The 12,026-nt window shown below is 37.5% G+C and overlaps 1 protein-coding gene across 1 annotated transcript in view; it reads left to right on the forward strand.

Annotated features, from left to right (window-relative positions):
* The window catches only part of DNAJB11 (DnaJ heat shock protein family (Hsp40) member B11), a 35,419-nt gene extending 25,589 nt beyond the window's left edge, over positions 1-9,830 (forward strand). Inside the window, exons 5-10 of the mRNA XM_007935980.2 lie at positions 4,968-5,110; positions 6,040-6,122; positions 6,747-6,804; positions 7,873-7,984; positions 8,440-8,599; positions 9,766-9,830. Coding sequence (XP_007934171.1) covers positions 4,968-5,110; positions 6,040-6,122; positions 6,747-6,804; positions 7,873-7,984; positions 8,440-8,599; positions 9,766-9,830 — 621 coding nt within the window. The remainder of the gene's footprint in view (positions 1-4,967; positions 5,111-6,039; positions 6,123-6,746; positions 6,805-7,872; positions 7,985-8,439; positions 8,600-9,765) is intronic.
* Positions 9,831-12,026: the final 2,196 nt, after the last annotated feature.

A 12,026-nucleotide genomic window follows, 5' to 3' on the forward strand; every position in this document is an offset into this window, starting at 1 on the left:
CAAATCTTGGACAATTTTCTCAGTGGTTTTATTTTTCTCTTCCTGTTCTGAGATTCCAATGACGCATAGGTTATTCCTTTTGATGGTATTCCACATGAACCTTAGGCTTTCTTCATTTTGTTTTGATCTTTTTTCTGATTGATCCCTTTCCAAAGAAGTATTCAAGTATTTGTCTTCAATTTCATTAATTCTATCTATAGATTTTGAATCATTTCTAATTTTTCATTTATTTTGTCATATTGTTCTTGTATTTTCTTTTGAAAATCTTCTAGGGTTTTGTCTGTGTTTCCCTTAATCTGTCTCTAATCCTTTGAAGATACCTAAATATAAAATTCTTTTCAATTCCTTATCAGGGAGTTCCAGTGCTGCATCTTCCCTCAGCGATGTGTTTGGGGTCTGTATCCTGGTCCCTTGTTTCTCCTGCTTTGTCTTGCTTCTTTGTGTGGACTATGATGCTCTGTTGTCTCCGAGGTATTGTGACCTTTTTGTATTTGTAATTGGTGATTGTATGTTGGAGTGACTTGCCCACAATTTTTGTTTTCTTTGTATGTTATCTATACAAGCAGGGTACTGTGCTGTGCTCCTCTATTCACTAGTTGGCAGCACTTATACATTCATCACCTGTCGCCTTTCCTGTTGTCAGCCTTTTGTATGTCCCTGCCAACCTTGGCAAATAGAGCCTATTCTTAGGTCCCTGGAATCTGAATGAGAATGCTATCACTTTAAAATCCAAAATGGTTGCCACTTGTAAAGATTCAAAATGGCTGTGCCTTCGGTCACTTTAATATTCAGAATGTCCACCACTTGTAAAGATTCAAAATCTGTTTCATTCTTGTTTGATTCAAGGAATTTTTTAATTTCATTTTTTATTTCTTCTATTACCCAGTAGTTTTTAAGGGAGGGGTTATTCAGTTTCTATGTGTTTGCTTTTTTTGTCTTTGATCTTCCTATTGTTGACTTCAAATATTATAGCATTGTGATTTGAGAAGATGGCTTTGTGGTATTTCAGGGTTTTTAAATTTATTGACATCTATTTTATGGCCTATAGATGCTCTATCCTGGAGAATGTGGCTTTGCACAGTTCAATAAGTCTGTCTCTTTAGTCTCACATTTTATAAGACACTACATGGCCCCTTTCAGATCTTGCTTAACACTCTAATCAGCCAGAGATCCAACTTCATCACTTAAAAGTTCTACTGTCTGCCAGACATTTGAACATAATTCAGACAAGTTCTTTGCCACTGCATAAAAAGCATCGCCTTTCCTCCATTCTCCAACTATGTGTTCATCATTTTCTTTAAAGCCTCACCAGAAGCACATTTAACATCTACATTTCTAACAACATTCTGTTGCTGACACCATATATATTCCCTACCCATGACCCAGTTCCAAAACCACCTTGACATTTTATGCATTTGTTAGAGCAGCATCCCACTCTTAGTTCCAAATTCTGCTTTAGTTACTTAGTGCTGCCATAACAGAAATACTACAAGTGAATGCTTTAACAAACAAATTTATTTTCTCACAGTTTAGGAGACTAGAAGTCTAAATTCAGAGCACCAACTTGAGAGGAAGGCTTTCTCTATCTGTTGGCTCTGGAGCAAGGTCTTTGTCTCTTCTGAGCTTCTGAACCTAGACAGTCTTCATGTGGCTGGGCATCTTTATTCCCTTTTTCTGTTTGTTTGTATAATCTCTTTTATATCTCAAAATAGAGTGACTCAATATGTACTCTATACTAATCCTGCCTCATTAACATAACAAAGACAACATATACCCAAATGGGATTATAGCCAGAGGCATAGAGATTAGGATTTACAAAACATATTTTTGGGAGCCATAATTGAATCCATAACATTAGAATTCATCTATGTTGTTATTTGTAGAAATATAATTCTGCTAAATAAAATTTCATTGTGTAAATATACCACAATTTTTCAGTAGGATTTAGGTTGTATTTCCAGTTTTTATTAATTTGAAATAGTGCTTCTGTGGACATTCTTGTATATAAATCCAAGTACACATGAGCAAGAATTTCTTGAGTAGGTATGCATCTAGGAGTAAAGTTTGTGGGTAATATGAACAAATCTTTAATTGTATAAGATAATACTGTAGTGTTTGCCAAAATTGTCCCAACACTTCCATGAGCAGTTTATAAGAGATCCTATAGATTCACCACTTCTCTAAAACTTGGAATTATTAGACTTCTTAACTTTTGCCCATAAAGGATATAGGATGGTATCGGCATCATGATTTTAATTTGCCTTTTGTTGATTAGGAATTAGGGTAAGCTTCTCTTCATGTGTTTAGTGGTCATGTGTCCCCTCTTATGTGAAATGCATGTTCATGTCTTTTACCCATTTTTCTATTGGGTTGTTTGTCCTTTTCTGTTGATTTCTAAGAATATTTCATTCTTTTAATCCTTTGTTAGGATACAAATATATCCTACCTATTTGTAGCTTGTCTTTTTATTATATTGAAGCTTTCTTTAAATAAACAGAAGTAATTCATTTTAATGTGGTTAAAACCATCAATATTTTCTCTCATAGTTAATTTTGGTGTCTTCTTTAAGAAATTATTCTCTGCTCAAAAGTCAGGATGCTAGTCACCTGTATTTTCTACTAGCACTTTGAAATCTTTTAATTTCATGTTATTTATATTTTTTTTAATTCTGAGAATTTTATCTCCATTATTTCTTCAAATACTAAATCCTTTCCACTAGTACTGCTACATCTATCTGCTCTTAACTTTTATATATGTGTGAGTGTGTATACAGTATACACATACAGACTCATATATTCTTTATCCTTCTTTCTGGAGGTGGCCTCATTCTGTTGTTCTAACTAATTCTGTCTTTAGCTATATCCATTTTAATATATCTCATTTGCTATGTTTTTATTTCAGCTCATTTTTATACATTATATTTCTCCTTGGTTTTGTTGTGATTTCTTAATATCTATTTCATTTTGCTAATATCTTCTCTCACCTCATTAAATATTATCAAGCTTGTTTTAAATTCTTTAAATTCTGTCTTCTCCAATATATTTATTTAAAATACATATGTTATCCAGTTTGTTGTTTTTTGTTGAGGAGGTAAGTAGTTTTACTCCTCAGGTGTTGAGTTTATTTGGCCTGTGAGTCCATATTCCCCTATGGATATTGGCAATTCTCTTTTCCTGGTGGAGCATATTGGGGCAAGCTCTTACCCAGTGGTTTTAATTGCATTTGTTTGTTTGATTGTTACCTTGTTTTTGTTTTGTTGTTGCTTTTGGTCTCTGGGGTTCTATTGCTATCTGTAGAAGGGGCAGGCAAGGTAGTTTAGGAAAGAGGTAAAAATAGAACTTAAAACTTTTTTTTCTAGCATCTTCTCACTGCCAGCACTAGCTCCTATTGCTCAGGTTATAGGCACCATGCTACACACATACCAGTTCAAAACAGACTTCCATCTCTGGAGTTTTCTCACAAATTTTCTGTTATTTCCAAAATCCGTGTTTTCTCATAGTTTTTCCAGGGTTAATTTTGGAGAAGACAGCTAGTAGCCTGTGTATTGTTGCCATTCTGACAAGAAGTAAACATTTTCTTCTTGGTTGTGTGTTGTTCTGAATAGTTGAGAAAAGAGGACTAGACAATTACAGAAGATGTGACTGGCTTGTAAAGCTTTTGGGAGAAAGGGGTATTAAAGATATGGGCCGTCTTACCTTGAAAACAGGAGAGATTGTATAGGTGGGAGAAAAGAGGTGAGCTTCATTAACTCCTGTGTTGTTCTTCTGCTGCCATTGGGAATACACAGTATACATCATTTTGTGCAGTTAATGTGTTCCTAAACAAATTACTTTTTAATCTAATTATTGCAAAGGATATGACTTTCTATTTAAATTATTTTTTTAAGAAAAAACTACCCTGAGAAGTAAATAGTACAGTGATTAGAAGCATGGCCTTTGGAGCCACACTGTCTGGTTTAGAATCTGGCTTTGCCATTTAATAGCTATGTAACCTTAGTCATTGTTCTTTAACATTTAACCTTTCTCTGCTTCTGTTACCTCACCTGTAAAATCAAGATAATAATAGTACCTACCTCATAAGGCTGTTCAAGGGTTAAATGCCTTTATGTATGTACATATTAAGTGCTATAAAGTATTTGCTCTAGTAACTGTTATTACTGTTAATAATTTATTCTGTTGACCTGGACTTTCCTATGTTAGTAGGCTTGAGAGATTTTCCTTCAGGTATTTGTGTCATCTTGCTGCATATGCATACTTGCCTTGTGTTTAGGTGCTTGACTGAATAAACAGCCAAAATAGGAAAACATTTTCTTGTATATACAGTAATTTTGACATACTTAAAGCAATCATAATATTTGATTACAAGTCAGCTACAAAGAAATGGTTATTGTCTCTCTAATTACATGTATCTGAGTTGAGATAGCACTGGAAAACAGTCAGTCCTAGATTGAGTTGCCTGAAACAAGGAGGTATTTCAGTAGGTTAATCATAGGATTAGGTTATAGTCACATACCAGCTTTTGAAGGCTGTGATTGTTTTTCAGGGATCATGCTTTACACAGCTCAGATTTCTTTTTTTTTCTCTTTTGAAGAAATTCTGTGAACTATAATTCAGTATCATTTAGTTGTGGCAATAGAAATGCTGATGTCATACACAGTATTTTTCAGTTCTTTGTCACCTTTCTCTCTCCTTTACCAACTTTAGAATTTGAGTCATTACATGTCTGTTTGATTCATTCATGTTTGGGGGCTATTTGTAACTCCTCAAAGAGTTTTGCCAACTTTAGGTCACCCTGAGAGAGAGCTTGCCAGAAAAGGAGAATTTCCAGTGCTGGCACATGTAAGGGCTCTAGTTGGATGAGGAAACAAAAAAAGCCTGTTTTACTTGAGAGAGCAGGCTTGATGTCCCTGGGCCAGAGTTCAGTCCAGAAGTACCTGATGCAGCTGATGTTGTTTGTGTACTTCTTAGGTAGTTAGAAACAAACCTGTGGCAAGACAGGCACCCGGCAAACGGAAATGCAACTGCCGGCAAGAAATGCGAACCACCCAGCTAGGCCCAGGGCGCTTCCAAATGACCCAGGAGGTGGTCTGTGATGAGTGCCCAAATGTCAAGTAAGTGAAAATGCCTTGTTTGTTCAAACAGGAGACATTTTGATGATCCAGGTTACATAGTAAGATGCTGATGGGTCCACATGTTCAGATTTTTATCCTTCTTTCTCTCTCTTTCTCATGTTCTACTAGAGGCTAAAGGATAGAGCAAAGAAATACACATTTGTTTTTTCAAAAAGTATTTGTTTTAAATATCTCTTTTTATAGTTCTGAACCATTAGGCAGTATCCTTTGTTTTTTAATATACTTAACAAATCTTAACATTGCATTTTCTTCTTACTTGAAATATTAAAGCAATCTTATATGCCCAGCCAACGTTTCAGATCGGAAAAGTAATATTTGCTTTTTATGTAGTAAGAATAGCTATTTAATTGAATCTGAATACTGGAAAATATTTTAAGTATAATATTGACTGAACAGTTGTGCACACTGATGTTTAATACATTCCTTGGCACTCGACTCTGACAGACTTGTGACACCAGATGTAGGCCTAGTCTTTGTTACATTCTTCCTCTTCAGAACTCACAACTGCCAATTGTGTGTGTGTGTGTGTATCTCAGAACTGTATCAGTTCCCATGAGGTCTGAAAAAGAATCTGATAGGATAAACTCTGCTGGTAGATTCCTAATAACATAATCCTATCCCTCCAAGTGCGAATTTATGTAAGTGAGTACTTTGATCTGTTACTGATCATACAGTTCAGAGTAGACAGCCTCCTACAGGCTTTTTTGGAGACAGCATTTGTTTGTCTCTGTAGTATAATAAGAGCTTTATCCTGATCTTGAAATATGGAGAATATAATGGTTATCAGATGTTTGTTGAGTAGAGGTACATGATAATCTTCTAAGAAAAACCTCTGATAGAATAAATAAAACTTCAATTTCTATCTGGGGCTTGGTTCTTATTTTTCTGTCTTAATTCTCTTTGCTCAGACTAGTGAATGAAGAACGAACACTGGAGGTAGAAATAGAACCTGGGGTGAGAGATGGCATGGAGTACCCCTTTATTGGAGAAGGTAAAATATTGATATTGTTGTTTTATTATAACTTTCAGCTCTCTGCTTGTGAATACCCCTATCCCCTGCCTTATCCCATGTCTTAATGGCCACACAGTAAATGCATAGGCAGATTCACCACCTTTCAGCCAGTTTTAGGATGCAGAAGCCCTTTTATGTCTTTCATGACTGGTCACCGTAAGCAGTAGTATTACTGTTACCCTTCAAATATCTGGCCAAGTAGCCTAAGTTATATCAAGATTTAGAGGATTCAGACCTTAATGGATTAGTTTTAACTCTGCAATGAAAGAAGACCTATGACTCTAGTTGGCATTAATAAGATTCTCTCAGACCTCACCTTTGGGATTAAATTGAAAACTCTGAAAGAGGGGGTAAAGAAAGCTTTAAGACTTCAGGTTCAAGACGTCAGTGAGTCATTCTTTGTTTAGGAAATAGGTATTTATTTCTGCATCTGAGGCACAGGGTATCTTCACCTATCACCTAAAATTTGATATAAGCACCTAGAATCACTGTTCTCAGATACATTTGACAGAACCAGTGCCTAAGGTAAAGGGTTAAAAAAAATTCTCTCTCTCCTACCACATAGATTTGTATGACTTGTGTGCTGTAATCTGTTCTGACTAGGTGAGCCTCACGTGGACGGGGAACCAGGAGACTTACGGTTCCGAATCAGAGTTGTCAAGTAAGTAAGCTAGTACTAGATCCTCCTGCTTTTTAGGGGAGTCAGAATGAAGACATGTGGGTATGAACAGAGCATTTCCAGACTTCTGCACTGTGTCATGCCCTTGATGCCCTAATCTGTTTTTTGTGACTACCACAATATTGAAGATATAATTCATCAAGTGTTGGATTGGGACCTAGGATTGAGCCTCAGTTATTTATTTACCTAGGACTTATAAATCCAAAAGATGTTTAAAAGAAAGAATTGGTAGGATCAGTGAGCGGTTACCATTTAAGAATGGGACACTTTTCTATAGAAAGAGCCTCTATTACATAGTATGCAGCTTCTCTTCAGCATGAAATGCTGCTTAAATACTAATTTTGCCGGGGACTCTGGCTTTCTTGTTTATTATTTCTCCACTTACCACATCAGAAACCAGTGTTACCTTTGTATTTAAGATTCACTAAAATAGGGCTCCCACCTGATACGGACAAATGGGCCCCCACTGCCTAGGACTTCCCCCTCCCTGCACTCTAAAATTGCGGAGATCTCTTCCCCAGCTTTCTTTACCAGCCTTATTTTTCTCACCACTCCCCAGAGAAACTGGAATGTGTGCTATTCCTGAATATACCTGGAACCTTCTCAACTCCTTTCCTTTGCCAAAATTTCCTCTTGTACTCTCCCTACCTCTCAGCCCACAACTTACCTGCATATATAGAGCCTACCTGACCTCATGAGGCCATCTGAGGAATCTTCCACAAACCCGTTCCTGATGTCTGTCCATCTCCCCCTGCCCCACTGCCAGAGTTCTCTTTCTCTCTCTCTCTCTCCCATAATCGAATTACTTACATGATTCTTTCACTTATATGATGCTTTGGCTTCTGATCACAAGCTCCTTAAGAATAGGGCTTAATAAGCCTTGCACAGCTATATAGTTTCGATTAATACTATACACGAAGGAGTATCTAATAAATGCTTACTATTTGAAAGAGTGGTGTTCATTCTCTTTTAAGATTTTTCTAGAAACTGTTTGAACTTTTCTCAAAGGAGAATGGAAGTTAATTTTTTTTTTCCTGTTTCTGCTTTTAGACACCCAATATTTGAAAGGAGAGGAGATGATTTATACACAAATGTGACAATCTCACTAGTTGAGTCTCTGGTTGGCTTTGAGATGGATATTCCTCACTTGGATGGTCACAAGGTACACAAACTGATTGTCCTGTTCCTTGTCTTGATATGGGTGGTTTTGAGATCGCTTCAGTCACGACAGTCATTTAGAGCCACAGGTACTCCTGTGTCACTCTGTTCGGCCTTCTCTCGTCATTTTGCTCTAGAATATCTAGCAAGAACAGTGCCACAGACCTTTCAGCTACTCAGAGTTGATTGCACAGCCTTTGGCAGCTTGTTCTTATTGTCTCTGCTGGCAAAAGCCTTACAGTTTTATTTGCCTGTGTGTTTAACTTTGCTTTAATTTTGAAAACCTTTTCTTTCTTTGACTCACATTGTCCTAATGATGTTTCTCTTGCCCACCCCCTCCATCATTTCCTCTTTGCTGAGCCTAGAACACTATCTTTGTGTATCAGGGCTCCCTAGAAACTGTGCAGTGTACTCTAGGAGTACCCATCCTATTCCAGCCCATTCTCCTTTGTCTTCCAGGTACATATTTCCAGGGATAAGATCACCAGGCCAGGAGCCAAGCTGTGGAAGAAAGGGGAGGGGCTCCCCAACTTTGATAACAACAACATCAAGGGCTCTTTGATAATCACTTTTGATGTGGATTTTCCAAAAGAACAGTTAACAGAGGAGGCAAGAGAAGGTATGCAGTATGTGTGTTGGGAGAGGGGGACCAGGGGCTGTGAGTATGTGAACAGGGTGGTTACATAGAGAAGACAGGAGAAGCAAAACCTGATGACTTCAGCTACTAACATTTGTGAACTAAGAATAGAAATGAATTCTGCTTTCTCTGTAAAGGCATCATTAAAAATGAAGGATTTTTAATGTGACATTGTGACAAAAGGCTGTGTAAGCTGGGCTTTGAAACCAGGAGATAGGGGTTGTATGAGTGTATGAGTATGAAACAATATCACTTAGAACAAATTAGCTAGACCAAATTGTAAAAGGCACCATGAAGTGTACCTTAGGAGAATTAGAGGCTTAGGGGTGGATGTCTGTGATTACTGGTTGAGAAGAGGGCTAATTGGTAGGCCCTAAAGGGGTAAAAAGGAGCTCTGGTGATGTAAGTGCCTAAGACATCTGACTGCTAACCAGAATGTTGGCAGTTCAAACCCACCAGCCACTCTGCAGAAGGAAAACTAAGTAATCTACTTCCATAAAGATTTACCACCTCAGAAACCCAAAAACGGTTGCTATGAGTTGGAATGAATTCAATGACAGTGAGTTAGTTAGTTTGTTTGTTTTTTAAGGAGTAAAAGGAGCTCTGGTGGCACTGTGGTTAAGGAATTGGGCTGCTGACCAAAAGTCAGCAGTTCAAACCTACTTGCCGCTCTGTGGAAGGATGATGGGGCAGTCTGCTTCTGTAAAGATTTACAGCTGTGGAAACCCTATGAGGCAGTTTTACTCTGTCCTTTAGGGTCACTGTGAGTCAGAATTGACTCACTGGCAGTGGAAAGAGTAAAGAGAGCAGTGAAAGAGGTAAAAACTGAGGAGACGAAGAAGAAGGAAAGGAAGATAGCTGAAGTGCTTTCCGTTTTGATTGCCTCTTCTTTCTTCATGAGGGTGTGTGGGATGTGTGTGGGATGTGTGCCTGAGAGAGACAGAAAAAGATAGGGATTATATTGGTTTTCCATGTGCATGCAGGGATATCTCTGTGTGGTGAAGTTAGTAGTTGTTATTTGCTTGTTTAATTCAGATCAGTGGTTGTCATCAGGCCTTTTGTGAGCCTTCGCATGAAAGATGCTCTTTAAGCTCTAGGGAAGTCAGTGCCTTTTAGTTAATGGATTCATTTGTTCATTCTTCCTTCAGGTGTCAAACAGCTACTTAAGCAAGGATCAGTGCAGAAGGTCTACAATGGACTGCAAGGATATTAAGACAAATAAAATTGGACTTTGTTTAAAATAAGTGGATCAGCGATATTTATTATCTGCAGGGGTTTTTTTGTGTGTGTTTTTGTTTTTATTTTCAGTATGCAAGTTTGACTTCATTTTTTTTTCTAATGATCATCATGAAATTCGTAAGAGGGCTTAAGAATTTATCCATTTGCATTCAGAAAAGAATGGCCAGCAGAAGGTTTAATAATACCTCTCCCTTTGGGGATTTAATGTCTGGTGCTGCTGCCTGAGTTTCAAGAATTAAAGCCACAAGAGGACTACAGGAGCAAAAGAAACACAATGCTGAGGGTTGAATGTAATTGTTAGCTCTTTCATTCAAAATGCCAACTGGAAAAGTCTGTTTTTAAATACATTTTGTTGTTACTTTCTTGACTCCTGTTTCTTGTTGGTTTAACTACACTTGTCTCGTCCATCTCTGTTTTGGTTGTTTTCCCTTAATCTGCCCAGTTTCTTCCTTGGGGGCCTATGAGCTGTTTGGAATGTCTTCTGCCATCAAGCAGGATGGATACAGGCATGCAAAAGAGTGATAAAGATCCAGTCCCCATGCCCAATTCACATACATGGCCTGTTCTAGAGAGCATTTGGAGGAAACTGAGTAGATTAAAGATTAGGGTAGATGAATCAGATATCTTTAGGTCTTTACACAATACCTGTTGTCCTTGAAAAAATACATTTCATCTCATTTAATTTGGGAATAATAAAATTTGATGTGGAGATTTTCCTATTTAGAAAGCACTTTTCATATATACTCAGTTGACCTCATGATTAGAAAGTTTTTGTTGGGCTTACAATTAGTACTGCCTCTAGAAAATGAGCTTAAAGTAGAGTTACAAATTAATTCGCCTCAGTAGTTACCTAGTTCAGATGATACATGACTTTAATACATTGAATTTTGAAGTTGCTTCTCTTTTCTACATTATTCAGCAACATGACACACTACTTCTCATGTCCTTTAGGACTTCTTGCCCCTGCTGTGTCAAGCTGTTGCAGTGGGTAGGAGCTGCCTGCCAGCCATCATTATTGTCCCAGCAGCTCCCTACCCTTTATCTATTCAGCAGCCAATACTGTTGGCCTTTTCATTACATTTTGGTCCTCTTTTACAAAAATAAGTGGGAAAAGGAAGGGTTGAGAAGGAAATCTCATCAGTTTAGAGCAGTTGAGAGAAAGGTAGAAAGCAGCTCATTTTCTATTTCAGTTGGATACTATTTTGACTTGAATAGTCCAATTATGTGTTCAATTGTGAAAGAATAAAATTAAAAGGCTTATTTGAAAAGCTGAAAATCATCGGAAATCAAGTGAAACTTGATTGATTTCAATGACTTAAGTTTAGTGGACTTCTGTACATTTAAGATTTATCATGTGTGGAAGTTCTGAATTATCTCTAGTTGAGTATTTCTTAGAAAAGATAACCATTTCCCTTATGTATCCCAGCCCAGGAGAGGTTTTGATCATTTTTCCTGCATGATTGCAAGAGTCAGTCATGACATTAAGGGCAAGAGTTATTACTAGTCTCAGCTAGAAAGACCCCAGAGATGTAATGCTCTTCCTACAAAGAAGAATGTTAGTAGGGGTTTATCTTTCTTATGTATGACACAGACTATCCTGACTTAATGAGTTAGAATAGTCTTCCATCTTTGGACTGTTTGTGAGTTTCAGTTAACTTCTGAAGCACATTGTAATTTGGAAAAATTGGTACCAAAATTTCATAGATTGTCTTATGATATACTATGGGGGAGGAAGGGAGAAGAGTGATGATAGGATCATAAAACCAGGCTCCACAGCCCATGCTTTTTGTGCTGTGGTACAATTGTCTTTCCAGAAGTTGTTAGGTGCCATAGAATTGGTTCCAACTCAGCTACCCTATGTACAACAGAACAAAACACTGCCTGGTCCTGCATCCTCACAATCATTACTGTGGTTGATCCCATCATTGCAGCCACTGTGTCAATCCATCTTGTTGAGGGTCTTCCCCTATTTTGCTGACCCCATCCTTTACCAAGTATGATATCCTTCATGCTGGTAGCCATGAGGGGCTGGTCTCGTATGACATGACCAAAGTACATGAGTTTAATAAAGTCTGGTCATTCTTGCTTCTAAGGAGAATGCTAGCTGTATTTTGAGACAGATTTGTTCATTCTTCTGGCAGTCCATGGCATTTTCAATATTCTTTGCCAA

Source organism: Orycteropus afer, unplaced genomic scaffold (genome assembly GCF_000298275.1).
Source record: "Orycteropus afer afer isolate SDZICR_OR568_19922 unplaced genomic scaffold, OryAfe1.0 scaffold00032, whole genome shotgun sequence".
In the NCBI taxonomy this organism is placed as follows: domain Eukaryota; kingdom Metazoa; phylum Chordata; class Mammalia; order Tubulidentata; family Orycteropodidae; genus Orycteropus; species Orycteropus afer.